Raw genomic sequence first — 20,844 nt, 5'->3', positions numbered from 1 at the left:
ACACGTCAACTAAATAAGCGAAAGAAAACAAATGACAATCATTAGTTTGACAGATAAAAAGCAGTGTCGTGTTTTTAAATTATATTTTCGTAGTAATTAGTGAGGAAATATGTAATTATTTCTTATAGCACGCCAATGTCCTGCTTACAGATTTGAATAATTTTGTGGAATATTAATTTAGATTTGTGAAATTTCGATTAAACAGACAGTATTAAGCGACATTATAATCAATTTGCGGTAGATAGACAGTAAAGTAGCGAAAATGCATGGTGACGGATATAAAACGCTATTTAAAAACGATATTATCTGTGATTGTGTCGCGTTTTATCAGATTGTGCCCGATTCAAATGGAAGTAGATTCGGGACTCCAAAAGTTGAAGTGAATTCCTTTAATAATCAACAAAGTGGTATTTAAATAAAAAAGTTGACGTATTTTCCAAAATCTCTTAGGATAATAATATATAGGAGACTAGCTGAGCCAGCTGGCTCTCGCCAGTCTGTCTCGCTAGGTCTTGCAGACAGCTTTTCATCATAGTGACTCGGTGTTGGATTTTAATATAATAATTGTAAAGTGTGTATAGACGGCGCCATAGTTTTCCCTTCGGGATGGATTTTCATTCACGTCAGACAATTGAAAATGTATCTGATTTGTCAGTTTTACGATATGCATGTCGTCACTGCAAATACAAATTTGGAGTCATGTGCGTAGTCTATTCTGGAGTCTGGCTTTCTCAATATCATCTGACACCATTTCAAGCTGCTAAGCCTAGCAAAACAGCTGGCAATCGTCGATTGCTACCACTGTCATTTTAATTTTAATACAATATATGTGTAGGTATGTGCATTTAAATATGATAAATAGTTATACATCTCAATCGTAATTATCATAAATAGCGATCCAATATAACGCGAATATTAATCTCTTTCGGGTCCCATTTACATAATAGAAAAAGGTTAGCAGCATAAAAAATAAATTTAAACATTATTTTGTTTCATTGTCTATAAAAAATAAATGCTTGGAGCCACAGAATAATATTTTAAAAATCATATTTTGTTTTAAAAATTAACCTTAAACAATATAGTTTCCCGGTTCGGGACATTCATATCGAGACAAATGTTGATAAATAATGAAGTAATACATATTATATCTGATAAGAATAGGAATTTATAAGACCTAAAGATGTGGAATCAGCTTAAAAAGGCCTTCATCCAGCAGTGGATTGATACAGGTTGATGACGATAATGACAATATAAATGGGTAGGTATATAAAATCACAAATTTAAAAAAATATTGCAGTTTATATGACCAAGAAGAGTAGAATTAGGTTGGGATAACCTTCATCCAGCAGTGGATTAATCTTGGTTGATGATGATAATGACGATATTATGAATGGGAAAATATAATATCAGCAATTTTGATAAATATAGTAATTCATAATATGACCGACAGAAATTCAAACAACTTAGAGAGGCCTTCATCTACCGGTGGATTGATTCAGGTTCATAATGATAATGGAAATATAAATAGATATAATATATTATCACCGATTTTGATAAATACAGCAATTCAAATGACAGAAAGGAGTAGAATCAGGCATGGGAGGCCTTTATCCAGCAAAAGATGGGTTCAGGTCAATGATGATAAGGACGATAGAAATAGGTATAATATAGTAGTAGAATCAGGTTGCGAAACTCTTCATCCAGCAGTGAATTGATCCTGGTTGATGATGATGACGATATGAATATGTAGACAAATGTAATATCACCGATTTTGATAAATACAGAAATTCATATCACAGAAAGGAGTAGAATCAGGCTACGGAGGTCTTTATTAAGCAGTGGATTGTTTCAAATCGATTGGTTCAGGTCGATGATGATGATGATGATGACGATATGAATATGTAGATAAATATAATATCACCGATTTTGATAAATACAGAAATTCATATGACAGAAAGGAGGAGAATTAGGCTAAGGGGGTCTTTATTAAGCAGTGGATTGGTTCAGGTATATGATAATGATGATGATGACGATGATGACGATATGAATGTGTAGATACATATAATATCACCGATTTTGATAAATACATACATTCATATGACAAAAGGAGTAGAATCAGGCTAGGGAGGTCTTTATTAAGCAGTGGATGGATCCTGGTTGATGATGATGATGACGATATGAATATGTTTTTAAATATATTATCACCGATTTTGATAAATACAGCAATTCATATGACAGAAAGGAGTAGAACCGGGCTAGGGAGGCCATTATCCAGCAGTGGATTGGTTCAGGTCGATGATATAAGAATGATAGAAATAGGTATAATATCACAAATTCGTTAAACCGATAGTAGTAGAATCAGATTGCGGAACCCTTCATCCAGTAGTGGATTGATCCTAGTTGATGATGATGATGATGATTATGATGACGATATGAATATGTAGATAAATAACATTAGAAATTCAATACTGTCAAGAATACAATCAACGTAGAGAGGCCTTCATCCAGCAGTGGATTTATTGAGGCTTGTGATAATAATGGCATTATATATAGATAGGTAGATAATAATATTATATCACTGATTTTGATAAATATAACAATTCATGTGTAAGTAAGGAGTAGAATAAGGCTGAGGAGGCCTTCATCCAGCAGTGTATAGGTCAAGATTGATGATGATAGGGACGAAAAAAATAGGTAGATATTATACAATATCACACATTTTGATAACTATAACAATTCGTATTAATTTCTTTCATTGTTTGCAATGGCAACTTTTTTAGTATGGAAATTAGTAGCCTAGGTAATTATTCAATAACAAAAATAGTGGGTGAACAGCCACAAAGTATTTTAAAAAAATCAAATTTGGAATATCACATTATCTATGAAATGGCCGTCAGTGGCGTACCCCGCTGTCAAAAGATATTATAGGTATTAAATTGTACCAAAATTATGGTTTTTTCACCGGAAAAAAGTGCGCCAATGCCTACATTACGATATTTGAATAAAAATAATCGAATCCGTTTGTCAAATAAAGGATTAGAAGGTCTTAAGCGACAAAGACGTCATTCTGCTGTATGTTAAAAGAAGTATGGCGAATTGTATACGCTGTATGAGAAAATATCAGTTATAAACGTCACGTACCTGTAAAATCATTGAAAATTTGTGAAATGTGGTCAATTCAAACGGTAGATGAATCGGTAGCGCACATTTCGAAGTGAAGATGTAAAAATAACAATAAAATGTCGCTTAAATGAGCTGTTGGTGTATTTTCCAAAATCTCTTAGGATAATAATAATGAAAGATTATATACGTCTGTTATCTATAGATATGATCCCTACAGGCTAGCAGTACGGATCCTGGACGCAGACAAGACTGAGTACCATTCATATAACCTCCATGAGGAAAAACCGCTAAAAATAGTGATCAGAGGTATCCCTGAAGAGACGACTGCCGAAGAAATTCGCAGTGAACTCATTACACTGGGATACCCGATCAAGAACGCCTTCAGGATGACCCAAGGGAGCCAGAAGAAACAGATCCCGCTGATTCTCCTCGACGTCGAGAAGAGCGGCGACGCCAAGAATATCTTCAAGCTCACCTCCATCTTCGGATTATCCATCCAGGTGGAGCCGCTGCGCAGAAGAACGGCGGATGGACAGTGTCATCGCTGCCAGGGCTTTGCCCACTCCGCCTCCTGCTGCCACGCAACTCCGATGTGCGTCCGATGTGCCGGCGAACACCTCACCTCGGACTGCAAGAAGAAAAATACGACCGATCCCGCCAAATGCGCCAACTGTGGTGGCCCACACCCGGCCAACTACAGAGGATGCCCAAGGCACCCCAAACACGCCAGATATGCGTTTACAAACGCCGACAAGCAATTTCAACAACAGCCCAGACAACGCGAAGAACCGCAAAACACATTCAGACCAGCTTGGATGAATACCACCACCAGAAACTCGGAGCCAGACCAAATCAATGAAGCGCTGATGGCGCTCAAGAATGCCATCGATATCGCCAACGAACTCATGAAAAGACTAACCAGCAAAAGGACCTAGATCCAGACCAAGATAGATAGAAACGAACGAGCGCCGACAAGAGTGAAGAAAGAAGAAAGAAGAAAAAGAAACACTATTTTAATTCAAACCAACAAGCCATGATGCAGACATTACAGAAAAACCCGCAAGGGAGGAGACTTCCATCACACGCCATCATACAGATGAAAGGGATATGGGGCTTGCCCCGGTGCCCTACACGCCAAACATACCACAACAACAACAAGATATGATCCAAAACGATGTGAAGCGGCATCGTTGTCCTACGTGTACCTGAGTCACCAGCTGTCACCATCGCACATTTATACAATTTGTTTATTACCATGGTAACGCCTAGAAATATTTAGATGTATGTAAATAATTACCTCCTATGTTTATTATAAAATTGTTACCCTGGCGACGCCTACACCGCTTCGCACCGCTCGCCGGGTATTATCTGCAAATAGGCCACTACAGGTGGCGTTGACTGTTTGATATTTTCGTGCCGCACCGCGTCGCGTCGCATTCGCATTGAATTCGCCCACGTAAGACGCCGCGTAAGTAATAATAAAAAAATAGCTTCATACTGTATTAATGGTTATAGTAATTTTCTTTTTTTATTAATTTAGTTTTTGTACGATAAATAGCAGTTGATGATGACGCTGTTTTCATTCTCGGTGATCGCTCCCAACAAAGTTGCCGATAAAAAAAACAATTATTTCGCAAATAACTTTACGACTCGAAGTTTTACTAACCCCTTTAAGTAATGGGATTTATCCTACTTCTTAGACCCTTCACTTCCCCACTCTATGTCACAATAAAATCCTACGGAAACCCCGAGTCACTGACATGCCACATCTTATTAGATGCCACAAAGATAGAGATGAAATACCAAAGCCCGTCTCTTTCCTTGCGACGTAAAGTGAGTTTATTTTGCCACATCGATTGAGTCTGCCATGAAGATGCTCCAGATAAAATGTGTGATGTTTTTATAAGATTGTAGCGTACGAGTGATGATATTTCTTCGATAGCTCACTCCATAGAGGAGGTCCCGAATATTCATAGACAGCAAACGACATTCTACCATTCTGTAACTTTATCGTGTGTCTTTTGTTTTTTTCATTGTTGGTGTCAAGTGATGTGTAAATAATCTATTTTTAGAAAGTATTCAAAATTTAACTATGTAATTGATTACAGTTCCGTCTTTATGTAATCAATTTCAAATTTTGTTTATCAGTAATATTAAGTCATTATATTATATTCAATAATCGAACAAACGTTTTCTAAAAGGTATATCTACCGTATTTTGTAAATTTGAGTAAATATATTTCTATAATATGATTACAATATTGAGTTTATTGTATTAATTTACTACGCTAATTTTTAGCGATACTAATATAATTTACTACCATACGATTGGTAATTTAGTTAGTAAATGTTTCAATTCTACAATTTTTGAGTTATTGATGATCACAGATATTTTGGATAATAAATCCAAGGTCTCAAAACTGAGCGGTCTAAATATAACTCGATTTTGACTCGAGATTGACGATTTTGTAATTCTCCCACCTCCTTTCAATTTTAACCCTATATTATATTATATAGTTGAGTGAATGGCTTATAATATTATTATTATCATATTTTTACAGTCCAGAATGGGCCCTGGTTTCATCAAGCAAAATTTTCAAGGGAGCTGTCCAGTCTATTGTAAATCAATATTGATAAATTTGATCAGGTTTTGCTCACCACATGGTTATAAGGCGCACAGTTTCACAAATTGGGCCAAATACTTTACTGAAGATGTTTCTTTCCAACACTTTATGAGAGTCAATGGCGATCGTCGACGTTTCTTACCGACATTTCACTAGGCAATGCTTTATATATGCGAATTTTAGTTTTACATGACTGATATTTGGGTAGATTTCAAGTCCTAATTAATTCCATACAAACTTAAAATAAACAAACAACTAAAAAACAAACGATAAGCTGATCAATCTCGTACAAGATGGAAGGATAGTGTTCAGTCGGATTTTAAGACTGGGAGTCCAATGGAGGGAATTAAATGGAGGAAGCTTCTGATGGAAAGCTAGATATACAGAAGGTTGTAGCAAGAAGAAACAGATTTTATTAATTTGAAACAACTTAAAAAAAACTTTAATGTCTTTTAATATTAATAATTATTTTTACGGTTCATTTATTGTAGACGTAATGGCACGGTATGAGAAATAGGCCGCTCTCGTGGTACAGTGGGTAAGGCGCTGACCTTCCACCCGAGAGTTCTGGGTTCGATTCCCGGTGAGGACACAATATTTATGTGTTTTTCTCAAAACCTGGGTGTTTGTGATTGTTCAAAATTACTTACAACCACCTTGTACGAAAAAGCAAGGACATGTTTATTAATAATTCAAAAAAAAGATATTGGAAGTAACAAACACTTTAAACATTTTTAGTTACAATAATTTTATATTATGTAGGTACTTGTCCCACAATATAATATTAAGAATCCAAGACGAGTTTTTTTCCAATATGTTGTAAATATTATTAGTATGACAATATAATGTACTGCAGAACATTGGATAAAACGGTAGCATCACGAAACAGGGTTGATATATTTTATTATTTGTTTTCAGTTAAATTGGCTGAACCCTGCTGGCAAACCGATATCAGACGTGAAAGGACGAGTGCACGTGGAGTCAACATCAGCACTACAGGACCAGAAATCCCTCGTCTTCACCAATATCAACCAGGATGACCGCGGGATCTGGACTTGCGTCTCAGACAGCGTGGACTACAATCAGACCTTCAAAATGATTGTCAACGGTAAGCAAATGCATATTCACTATAAGATTATATTGAAACTTTATAATTATATACCAATCACTTTTATATCTACGTAATATTAATAGAAATTCGACATATTAGTTGGATGTTTTTAATTGCTGATATATACAGGAAACAAACATACTGAGAGACATAATAATTTAACAATTTTAATATTAATCCAATACAATACAATATTTCTGGAATATCATTTTTTTTATTTACATCAACTTGTTCTTTTTTCTATATGACTGACTAGGTCATCTACAATTCACAGCAATCGATTGCGTATAACTTGCACTCAGCTGTCAGCCATTTTCATACAAAATAATAAATGACTTGTGAGTGCTATCTGGTGGTAGGCACATATCGCCGATTTTTTTTAAACACACATTGGTCTTAGATAATATCGTTTGTTTTTATGTTATTTTCCTGTGGGATGTTGGACCACTGAGTACGGACGATGTCAAATACAATTTCGACATACAAATATAATGTCATAATTTTCCTTTATTCCCATATTACATTTCTTTCTTTAATACCCCCATCGAAAATTAATAGTAGGTACGTAATAAAATTAATATGTTCTTTCAATAGATGCTTTACTTAACTTTATGATTATGGTGTGTATATAACTTTATGAATTTATATAATACGACGTTTAAAAAATACTACGTAAAAAACAGTTCAACAAAACTTGATTGAAAATTAATAAGTACTATCGATTAAGGGTACTTTATGGAATTTCAATTATAGTTGATTTAAGTTTAGTATTTCATTTGAGTCATTTTTTGCGACCCGGTTTTCGTCTTTCGGCATCTTCAGGCACTATGCCTATATAAACAAGAATTATCCGTATTTGTTATCAATGTGTACCTATTTGCCATTGGTACTCACCATAGCGCATAGTGCCAAAGATAATGTTTAACTTGTTTCGTTTATTCCGACAAGATCAAATTGACCATTACAAGTCAGATTTCGGAATAAAAGTGCTTAAATCAGTTAGGTTGCAGCTGAGATAATCGGTTTTGAAATATTTTTTTTAAAAAACACACTTTTCAAAATACTGTTTTCTATTTCAATTTCTATACAAAATTCTATTTTTTATGACAAAATCTATAATATAAAAAAGAGCACAATTCTTTACACAGATTGGTATTAAAATCTCAATTTTTAAATTAAACGCGAATTAAAAACTACCCTGCAACCAAAGAATTATTATATACCAATTAACTTTAGGCACATTCGTGTCGCTTGTTGATTTAAAAAACAAATTCACAAAATAATAGATAAAGTATTTATTTTATAAATTTATTCTGACATTTAGAAATATTACACACTGAAAATATTGACTAACAAAAATTAATATACTTAGTTTATATTATACAATAAACCGTAGATTGATAAGATAACATCTCTCTAAATGTCTTTGGTAGTATACAAAATGTTTGGCAATAATATCGCTCTACATCTAATTCAGGCCAGACAGTTCTTTTCATATGAGAACAACAGAGTTAAACGATACATTTAGGATCCAAAATACTCTAATGAAGTTTTTCCACAACGTACGCTGTATGTACTTTGGGGTATAACGTTCGATGCTTAAAATGTAATATTTTCTTGATTGTCTTTTATTTACATGCAATATGTTATGTCCAGTCTTTTAATATTATAAACTAGTTGGAAACCCATCTATATACAATATCTAAATTGTTGAATCTAAATCTTGTTAATTATTATTAGGAACTTTATACGGCCATTTATAATTTAGGAATATGCTTTTTGTAAAAAATAATATAAAAATATTGATTTAAGTCTCCATAGAAATTTGGTAGGTACCTAATTCCATCAACAATTTTTAAATGAGTTACATAATAAGATAAGTAATATTTTTACAAGTGTCGAGCCACACCGGGGGACTCTGGTCGCGAGACCAGTCGCGCAACTGGTCTCTTCGGGCGACTTGCCGGCGACCAGAGAGGCAGCCAATAATAATAATAATAATGAATGTACACGCAAGTATGCAAAAATACGTTCTATCCGCGGCGTGGCTGCCGGCGACTGGTCGCCCAGTGTGGCAGCGCTCAATACATAGTTATATGTTTTCATACATCGCTACCGATCGCCCGACCAGAGAGACCAGAGAGACCGGGAGACCAGACCGAGCGCACGAACGAGATTTTACTGGTCGCCCGACTTTATTGCTTGCGCGACTACTGGGCGACCAGGTATGGCATGCTCCATATAACTGCATGCATCGGTCTGGTCTCGGCGACTGGTCTCGAGACCAGAGTCTCCCGGTGTGGCTCGGCTCTAAATAATGATTAAAGGGTAAATTATCTTCTAAAATCTTCCTATAAATCTTTTGCATGCTTCACAATGTTTTCCAATTATTTTAAGGAACCAAAATTTATATTGATGCACATATAATTGAATTAATTACTAGGTACTTTTTTATTTGCGTATTGCAAATGACAGTAACACTGTTTTCGTTTGTTTTGTTCATCTGCAATCGTTTTTAAAATTAAATCTACGCATTTCAGTCTTTTTTTTTGGAAAATGTTAAATTATATAATATAATATATTAAGGAATTGAAACATTTGAAGCATAAAGATCAATGATGGCGAACCTATGACTCGCAAGATGATTGTGCGTGCACGCAAATATTTTAAGTTAAAGAGAAAAAAATAGATATAATAATTTTAAAATTATTACAATTTTAATAATATATTTACCAGGTAAACGGAAACGACGAAATTCATACATACATGACAGATCGCATTGTATAGGCAGATACTCTTTAAGAACAAGCGTTACGTTTAATTTAAATTGCATAGGTCGATACTTAGGTTTTATGCGTCACAGATAATATTATCGCACTGACCTCATCAGGGTTAGGGCCGCCTCCGATGTTGATCGATTTACACTCATTTAATAATGCTTGAGACACTGTGGCGAGAGAATCCCTCATCTGATCGAAACAATTTTGACGTCAATTTGTGAGAAAATAACCAAACAAGGTATTACGTAATAATAAAGAACCCAATTGTAGTTTTTGAACATTTTTAATTGAATTATAATAACATTTGTTTCCCTTTGAAAAACTGCTCGGCACGTCAGACAAAAAATTATAATTGGGAAAATTTGGCACGCGTACGTAAAAACGTTCGCCAATTCTGATATAGATTATAATTTGTTTAAACAAAGTGTGATTTTCTGTGGTCGACAGGGATGCAGTTGCGCGGAAAGCACAAGAACGATATAATTACTGGCGATACTCAAAGCGTAAAAGTGGCCAGTTTGCTGATCCATCCTCACGCTAAATCAATTTACACATGCAGATGAGCTGCCAAACAATGACCACTAGTTTCATATTTTCCGATCGTTGACACGTGGGTTGTTCGACGGTTGTAATGGTATGGTATGCAGCATCATGTGGTGTGTTTTACTTGTAGTAATTGAATCATGGCAAGCAGCTATTGAAGTAGTAGTAGCATATGTGTGTAGTATTGATTTTTTAAACATGTTTACAAATTATTCAGATTATAACGTGAAAGTATCAAGTAATTTAAAATTTTGAATTATTATAATAAATGTTGTATATTATACAGTCAAGCAAAAAATATAATAAATTTGCGCAATAAATAAATTATTATGTTATATTTTTTCTAATATTTCTGGAGGTGCTCTGTATCTAAAACATATACTCTGCACGTCACTGCTGATTACACTCCTTACAAAATTTGGATGCTACAAGCTAAAAATACTAAGCTAGATAATGTATTATTTTTATAAAAAAATGCTATATCGTAGTTAATAGTGATAATTTAAAAAAGAGAAATAGATAATTGAAACATTAACGTAATGTTACGTCCAGAAAATAAGGATAACCAACTCATCCGTTTGTGATCATTCTCGGCAATCCTCCAACGGCATTACGGTTCCGTAAGTTTCTTCCAATAACGAAGTAACGACGACCTTTGCGGGATATTCGGGCCGTTATACATTTTCCGGATGCAAAGCAGTTTTCTTTGTCCGGAAAGCATCGCTTTAGACAAGCACTCGTAAAGTGCACATCACAATGCGAAATCGAGTTAAACAGTTATATCCGCTTTATGAGGTTCGAGTAAATTTCACCCTGGGAACTCGGCAGTGTGTTTGTGAAACCCGGGAAAAGGTACACGCCATATAAACACCGTGATTATAAATGTAACAGTCGATTAATCTTAATTACACTTCACAAAAATTGTGTTTTGATAAAAATCTTGACAACTCCTTTATGCAATAATATGATTACATTCATAATGTATAAATTATGACAGTCCAGTCTAAAATATAAATAGGTACCCTTATACAATGCTGTATAATATGTAATATACAGCATTACATGTAATATGTAATGTAATTTATGCTATAGAATATGTAATCTTAAATTCCCTCATCAGCAGAAATGCAGTGAAAATGTTGAGAGTGCGCTGCACCCGGGCGAAATAATTTAGGGGATGGCATAAAACCTACAAAATAATTTTATAATACCTAATATTATTTATTATTAAAAATATAATATAATATGCAATTCAATCACGTATACTGACTCTAATGCTTAAATTTATTAAGTGCCTACGTGTGTTGCATTATAGTATTTATATTATATATTATGTATTATATATTAAGAGTGACACTTGTCTAAGGGTGGCAAATCGAAGAATTAACGCAACATAATATATTTAAACATGTTATGTAGTTACATAATAACAATGCTATTAATGAGTACAAAATATCCGATATATGAATAATAACATCTATAATATTTGTATAAAAATATATTGAAAAGCATTCTCTCAAAGTCTCAATAGATCGGTTCAGTATCATAATAGGCAAAAACTATATATGAAAGAATGTAATTGTATAGTCGGGATATTAAATGAGTCATTATGTAATAATATTTTAATGGCCATTGTTATTATGAATTGTTTTAATAGAGAGTAAAAAAATGTTTATAATATTAAATATTGTAGAAAAAAAATACGAAAATGAATTGAAGTAAAGAATGAAAATAGTTTTGATAAAATATATAAATATGTTCATGATTCTTTTATATTTCCATTTTAAAAATATTTTTATATTTGAGGGGCAGCAACTGTGAGTCCGAACGCTTCTCATCGAAAAAAATTATAAATTATTTAGGTGAATGCGAGTTGATATATTCTGGAATTTTATCCCGTAGCCAAAGATCTCCCTGCATTGCCCGGGCACTTTGCGTTTAAGCTATAGATAATATCTGTTGGTTGTCTGACGTCTCAATATTGTATAAAAGTACTTTTACTTTCATATGTTAATATCATGTTAATTGAATAAATTGGGAAAATGCAGGTTATACCCTCCTTTTACGATTAATTCGTTCCCGGCAAAACCAAATATTTCAGTTATGAAAATTGTACATGAATTTCTCCAAAAATGTAACGTAAATGTCAAGTGTAACAAAAATGTAATTCTATATTAATTAATAACTATTTATGCCTGTAGTTAAAAAAAATGTATGTTTACTTTTATAAACCATTGTAATGCAGAATAGCCTTCCATTCAGAGAAGAGCTCAATTGCTTCCAAATAAAGAAGAAAAAAATATCATGTTAATAATATTCTGTGTTGTCAATGTATGCTATGATGCAGAGTATTAAATCAATAATGTAAGTGATTGGCCAATAAACATTCATTTCTGTAAAACAATACAAGACCGATAAACTGATTTGCCTTTATAGCAATAACAATATTGTAATTATTCATGGTACTGAAGTCTGGGATTGGCTCTGTCCTGGTCAGTTAATTTAAACGTCCCGAGAGTCTGGATATTCTTCTCTACACCATCCACCCACCGTAGTCTTGATCACCTGATATGACGTTGTCCGCATAAATTACACAGAATGATATATATATATATATATAATATATTATTGTGTATAACATTTGTATAATGTTTACAATGAATTTACTGAAATATCTGTTTGTGGTAGCGATACTTATCTCCGCATCTATTATATACACAAGGCTCCTATCAGGGGCTATCGAGGGTAGTTTATCATATTTATGTATTAAAGTGGTTAATTGTTACAATAAATTAACCGTCTGAATTGTCAAAAAGTGCTATCCTTCAACAGGACCTCTATTGAGTGTATTACATTTTAGAGCGAGATAGACAGTTTTAACAGTTTAGACGGCTAACTTACTGTAACAATTATAATATTGAGGTGTATAAATATGATACAATACTCTCGATAGCTGCCTATTATAGCAGCCTTGTATATAGAATAGATGCGCTGTTCTCTATAAATATTATAAACATAGTTATTTGTATACTTACGTATTACGAAAAGCACTACACTTCTTTTCTAATATTATTTCAACTCATTTTCTTATATCAATTTGCAACACGGTCAATTTTATTTATGTTAAAAATTGTGTTTATTTTCTTTATTGGTGGAATTTTCTTAGAAAATGTAGGTTTATTATCAATATATCTTTGTAAAACTAACATACCTGACTGGTCAAAAATATTATTATTGAATACGCTAGCGTTATCGAATATCTACGTATTGTGTATAAGATTCGTGTACCCATGATACATATAATCATTTTTAAAATCTATTCACAACTACCTCTTAATTCGTACCCATACACCGGGAAAAAAACCCTATATCGTAAGTACGAGGAATCACTGTGATTTTGTGTACAATATAAAACAACGATATGAGTACAAGTAAGTAGATAAACCACATTTACAGACGCGGCAATAATTTTAATACAAGCACATTTTGACTGCCATTATTTTTTTCAATTAATTTTACAACATCCGCGAAAAGTCTCAATGAGTTTATGGTAACCCTGTGCGAATCCACCAACCGCAATCAGCCACATAAAAGTAATGCGGGCACAATACCGCGCCGCGGCGCTTTTGCCAAATTAAATCCGAATGCTCGTCATGCCTCACTGGAAGAGTATTGTATTTATATTTGCAGTGGTGTATCCTATTTTCGAACCACCCGATATTATTCCCCAGAAGGCATTAATGGATAATAATTGGTTAAGGCTTAGACCGATAATCAGATAATCCGCCTCTATATATTCTTTAGCTTTGCCAAAAGCAATAAGAATCTTTCTTAATTATCATCCCTCTCACTTACTATAAGGGAAATAAAATTAAGTAATAGGTATAACTGAGCCATAGTCAGCACAGGAACTAAATATTTATTTTTCTTATTTTTCTATGAAAACATTAATATGCCATAACTACAGTGTTTTGATATAATATCTTAACAATTCATTAATGTCAGTTTCAGTATCATCATCAGTCGCAATATAATCCAATGTAGTTATTGGCTTCACCGGGACACGTTTACATTTCCCTCTGTCTTCCGCTAACTTTCTCAACTTATTGGTATATTTCAAACGAATCAGTGTGTATAATCTGTTATTGCTTGAATAATATTGTAAAGAGAATTCACCATAAGTGAGAGAACATTCCATTGTATACTTAGGATGCACTTTGCATGATAACTGGGAACAGAAATGCCAAGTCGCGAAATTCAAGACTGCTTGTACACAAAAATACTATGTAACCTCTTCTAATATCTTTGTTTGAAATATATTCAGCTTTTTCTTATTATGTATTGATGTTTTTTCTTTTCATTGAAGTGTGTATATTTGTATTCTAATGAGATAATTTAAGATACAAAAAGAGGGAAATACATTTAACCAAAATAGAATTGTCATCAATCAACTCTTCACCATTGCAGTATGTAATGTATACATTTTTTTAAAATATCACTAAGTTTGAATGCTTTTTTGGCAAATTATCTTTTGAGCAAATCTTTTCATACTAATTTTGAATATTTTCTGCTATATATAACGACCATAAAATAATAGTGGAATATAAAGAATAAATAATTCCTTTTATACTCATTATTGCAAAAACTACATGTACCTAAATATAATATAGGTCTTGATTTATATATAAGTAAGGATGACAAGCATCCTACGCAATTGCAAACAATTCTATCGCTTGAACACATTTTGTATGAAATCAACATAGAATAAATTGGAGTAACGCCAAGGAAAATCTTTTCAAATAGTGAAATGTCCAATACGAACGACTAATTCTCGTAAAAACTCGTATGCCTAATATATCAAAGAGGGAAACCTGGTTAACAGTTCAAATATACATGTGTCTTTGAATACATATATTATTCTTATATAGTAGGTATGTAACCGTGCAGCAGTGGCAAAGACTCTATACTTAGCGATAATTTGAAGCCAACCTAATATAATTAAAAGATAAAAAGAACTTTTTATATACAACGTTTTTAAATTTTCTGTTGAATCATATAAACTTGACTTGACTAGCTTAAACGATCATAGAATACTGAAATGTCATATTGACATTTCATGTTGATTTCCATAGTAACGCACGTATATATTAACAATTTAGTTGCTAAGTCAATCCGCTTAGCAACCAATGATGGTGTCAAAATAACTTTTCATACAAAACAGAAATAACTGAAAATGAATTCATTTCTACTTAAATATGGCTAAAAGTATAAAAAAAATGCATTAACATCGTGTTCTGATATATTCAAAAAGTTTCAAATATCTAGCTAGTCGGGAAGTTAGTTAAAAATCGATTGCAAGATTTGTACCGGACAAAGAACCACCGGAAAAATAAGAATACGAGCTAAGAAAAACGTTGTAAAAAATAGATGTTCATAACCTGAAACATTGTGAAGGCAAAAAATTACCAACAAGAGCAATTTGTAAGACTATTGAATTTGAGATTCATCTATACATAGATATTAATATTATATTTAAGTATATCGAATGTTTTACTTATCATACAGAGGCTTGAGATAATCCATAGTTTATTAGGTATGTAGTTTGATACGATTTGTTCTATTATCGCATACGTATGACTATATTTTTTACGAGTAGTGGAATCATTCCTGACGATCTATTAGATAAGTAGGTCAACTAATGAGTTCTTAGATTTTTTAGCGCGTATTCGATTCCCAGTTCGGCATTACTATTTTTTAGTAAAATATCCGTTTTAGTGCATTTTGTCTTTTTTTAGTGAAAAATATTATACAAATGTAAAATATAATATTTTATATTCAACAAGTAACAAACTTAATATGGCATAAAATTCAAATTTAAATAAACCTACCATTCATTACCTTCCTTCAATAGGGACCCTTCGCCACTGTTATACATCTATACATATGTAGTATAATATATTATTTGATAATAAATCGTTTCAAACGATGTTTTTACTCATTAACGTCAATCATAACATATATCAAAGTCAAAATAAATATTATAAGTACATATATTTATAAAATGCAAATTAGACCCTAAGCATTTGGAGCTGTCCATAAAAAATCTTCTGATTGAACTCTCGTAAAGAAACATGGTGATAATAAACTATTGTTTATAGTCGCCATGTTTGGCTGCCCGCTTAAATTTTTCAGTATTATGTAGGTGTGTGATTGTTGATTTAAATATTCTAAATATTCCTATTACATACCATATATAATATATGGACAATTACCTACTGATAATTATTGATCTCTCTTATGCAGGCATTTTGATTATAGTTTAAATATGTTAGTTTCGGTACAAGTCGAACATGTTAGGTGCCATAAATAGTCAATGTATGTAGGAATTAATAAAATAATACCACCCATTCAATACCCTTGATTGAAACCCATTTTCAGTATTAATGTTCATACAATAGTCGGGAAATTACCCGAATTTCGTTGCGGCATTCAAATTAACTACCGTCAAATGCACAATATAAATTATGGTTCCTTAAATCTCAATTATTGTGTGAAGTCATTAATGATTTTCGTGCTGGAACAAATATACATTGTTATGCTTTCTTATTGAAGACATTTTTAAACTATTTCATTATTACAACGCGTAAAAATTGCTATAGATAGACGTCTTACGTTACTCCGTCGAGCGTCGTTACCGGAAAGGCTGAAAATAAGCGGGCCTTACACGGTTCTCAACTCAATTAAATAATATAGTCCCAGAATAATTTGATTGATATTGTATTTGCGATATAATTTTAAAGTTAATCAAATAAGAAATACCTGTATCAACGGATTAACATTATCATGACCATGGCCCCCACAAGGGGGGGGGCTGATAGGGCTCTAGCTTGGGGGCCCGGGTTCAGGAGGGGCCCAGCGAGGCCAGTCGACCAGATAAGTCAGATAAACACACAACACAATTTTGCTATAATAGTAAAAAAAGTCGCCTGCGGGACTATTTTCCTTCAATAATGTTATTACATAAAATTGTATACTGTATGTTGTATATTATGATGTATGATAAAATTTTAAATTGTGTATCGACACTTGACAACTCCTTAATTCAAATGGATGTATTAAAATATACAACAAAAAACACTAAATATACACATTAATTTTACCGCGTACACCATTTAGTAAACGCTACTGTAGAGCATCACACTGCCTTTACCCTTAGAGATAGGTAGGGGGCCCGCCAAAGATCCTAGCATAGGGGCCCGATTCAGGATGTGGGGGCCATGATCATGACACATTAGATATATAAAAACCAGACTATTACCGCTTTCATTTCTTCGATATATCAACGCAAATTTTAATATTTTTAGGGATTGGTTATAAAAAAACATATGAAGATTGGAGAAATATGTGAAAAAAATATTATATTTTTTCGAAAAAAAATATGTTTTGTTCATAATGAAAACCAATCTCTCAAAACCTTTTGATTATTTTTTTTGTGTTGTGTGATTATCCATCCCTGATGCCGCCACTGTCCGTAATATCACGCGAGGCACTATATTGAACTTTTACAGTGAAGCTTTCATCATTCATTTCGGAATATTTCCAAAATATGCCCGAATATATTTTTGTCACATGCCAATCGCGCATGTATAAACCACTCGGCAGTAGTGCTGGCAGCCATTTCTAAAAATAAAACCAATTTACGGATAACACGAATTTTGCATGTGCCCAAATCCGACTGCAAACAAATCGTTGCAAAATACAAATTGGTGTTATTCATCTGGTTCGCTCAAACTGTTTGTTAAATTATGTCACTTCGCGAGCCGGTTGTGAGCAACAACGCGACATAGCATAAATAATCATGCAGTAATTCGCAGGATACAAAACACATCCTCTGAGAGTGTCTGAAAACACAATTACACCGAAAAACCTTAGTCTCAGTACATACGCAATACTTATGTGTGTGACAGATGCAGATGAGGATGGCAGATAGCCACTAGTAGATGACCTGTAGCTATAGATGTAAACTATAATCAAAACGCGCAGTATATGATCATTAAGAATATATGCTGAGTATTTTAGAGATGAAATCTGTTACTTGTGAAAGCTGTGAGGCACAGTAAGGAAGAGTATGAAGTAGTAGAAGAGTATGAGTAGTTTCGGTACTGTTCGGTTATACGGAATACAGCGGAAAACGCATTTTGAAAATAGCCTATAAACTGGATTATTTGTTAGTTTAACCTAACCTAACCTAACCTAACCTAACCTTAACTAACCCAAACTAACAAATAATCCAGTATATCGGGTATTTTCAAACTATGTTTTCCGCTGTATTCCGTATAACCGAACAGTACCGTAGTTTCTTCCAAACCAGTACACGAACGCATATCATACATAATGTATGAAATTCAACGCAATTACCTGTATAATATATTGCTATTAAATACATTATCCAATTTTACGCATTTTAATGAAATCAATACTCCGCAATACCATCACTATTACCAATGAAGACTGTCAGAAATTAATATACGGAACTGTGGCATTTTAAAGGAATGTATTGATTTTTAATATGCAGTTTGGCTACTAATAACGATTTAGCGTAGTCAGTTTTAAGGCCAGTCCGTATGGAAATAAAGTAGTCGCTGTTCGGGTTAAATTAAACTACAAACTGGTTCTTAGAATATTACGATGACAACACTATAATGCAAATATACCATGTATGGTGGAAACCCAAAAACAACAATTTGATTAGCTGAAAATCAGTGAATAGTTCCTGAACTTTGATTTCGTTCTATGGTTATATCTAGCAACGTAATATTAATTCAAAAGTAACTTACATACTATATTATCTTCTATATGATTTTAATTACAAGATTTTAACTGTATCTATTATTATTATAGTTAAATTTGTATAAGATTTGATTTCATCATGTGATTAAATCGTTTTTCTTTACATTCTCTCAATGACTTAGTAAGTTTTTACACTGTGGTAAATGTTTGTAATCAATGCAAACCTTATTCATAGAGTAAAGGTAGGTGACCTGGAAGATACATCATAAATAATGACATATTCCCTAAATTAAATAAACATTTATTGATGAATCAAACAATAACTATTTATTAAATTATCTTCACACGACTGTTTGAACTGTTTTATTGAAAACTAGCTGACCCGGCGAACTTTGTACCGCCTCAGAATCAATAATCTTGTGTTAACTTATTAGCTGAATTAAAATACTCAAAATGAATTAAGTTCAATAAATGTGCAAAAATCAAATCAAAATGAAATAGATTACATAGTTTTGGTTGGTTCAGATTTTGAAGCATGATGACTACCGAGGTACCGAGCCAACCTTCAGTTGAAAATTGTGCGGTGGCAAGCCAGGCAGATCCAATAAGTTTAAAAATTCAGTTGGATAGTTGGTTGCTTCGTCTTCGTTTATTACACAGTCGATAGATTTGAAGGAATGCATTGGACCAACGATTTGATTTTGAATTGTGAAGTTTAAGTGATCCACATCTTTGTTCTTTGCCGCAAAAATCCGTTCGATTCGTCGACAAGAGCACGGCAGTTACTGATAGTCATCAATTGCTTAGAGAAATCTTCGGCAGATGGATCGTTTAGCAATGCAACTCGCATGTTTGTCGTCAGCTGAAGTTTCTTCACATAGCGCCACAGAGTCGATGATTTGAAGCAAGTATTTATTTCATTGGCAGCGGTCTATCTTGGAATGACTGGTAGTGTTTGGCGGAAATCGCCAGATAGTAAAATCATTGCGCCTCCAAAACTTCTTGAGTAGTTGCGCAGATTTTTCATAGTTCGATTGAGTGCTGCCAATGCGTATTTGTGCGCCATTGTGCATTCATCCCAGGTGATGATTTTAATTGCTACCAAAACTATGTATTTCGCAATACTGATTGTCGGTGTTTCAGTCGTTTGAAGGTTTAACGGCAATTTCAATGCTGAATGAGCCGTTCGGCATCCTTCTAACAACGTGGCCGCTATCTCAGAAGAAGCAACTGCTACAGAAATTTCGGATCTCGCACGAACAGTGGCCAAAATCAATGACATGAAAAATGTCTTCCCAGTTCCACCAGGCGCATCGAGGATAAATAAACCACCATTTCCATCATCAATTGCCTGCATTAACGTATCGTACACTTCCTTTTGTTGGGGGTTCAACATTGGTACATTCGATCGAACCGATCGGTTCAATGCATCTCGATCATATTCACGTTCACGTTCCAATTCTCGATTAAAATCGTCATTCATTCCACGATGTGGCGTTGGCATTCCTAACTTGACTAACAAACTGCCACACATGAGATAACACAATATGTCTTCGATCAAAAGCAAAGCCTGGTTATGTATCTCCTCATTCACTTCGAGATCGGGATTCTCTGAACTGACACGAATTCGATGTAAAATGTCTTCTGACATGTCACCCTTGTACTTGTTCCACAGTTCAGGTGGATTTGATGGGAAGAATGTCAAAATAATGATAGCAAATAATGTGCGTATCTGACTTGGAGATGCAGAAACAATTGCTACAGCGATTTTCATGTCCCAATGAATATCGTTTTCAAGCAAATTGAACTGTTGACACGCAGTACGAAATGTTGGACACACTACACCATTGACAGTTCGAAGTGATTCAAATTAT

General features: G+C 33.6%; 1 protein-coding gene across 1 annotated transcript in view; it reads left to right on the top strand.

Annotated features, from left to right (window-relative positions):
- The window catches only part of LOC147078505 (opioid-binding protein/cell adhesion molecule-like), a 439,789-nt gene that overhangs the window by 332,719 nt on the left and 86,226 nt on the right, over positions 1-20,844 (top strand). The window contains exon 3 of the mRNA XM_085957293.1: positions 6,665-6,854. Within this exon, the coding sequence (XP_085813419.1) occupies positions 6,665-6,854 (190 nt within the window). The remainder of the gene's footprint in view (positions 1-6,664; positions 6,855-20,844) is intronic.

The sequence above is a fragment of the Rhyacophila brunnea genome, unplaced genomic scaffold (genome assembly GCF_057557595.1).
Source record: "Rhyacophila brunnea isolate RB1 unplaced genomic scaffold, BYU_Rbru_1.0 scaffold_11, whole genome shotgun sequence".
NCBI classification, from domain to species: Eukaryota; Metazoa; Arthropoda; class Insecta; order Trichoptera; family Rhyacophilidae; genus Rhyacophila; species Rhyacophila brunnea.
The sequence above is the reverse complement of the archived record's forward strand: the minus strand, read 5'-3'. Positions and strand labels throughout refer to the sequence as shown.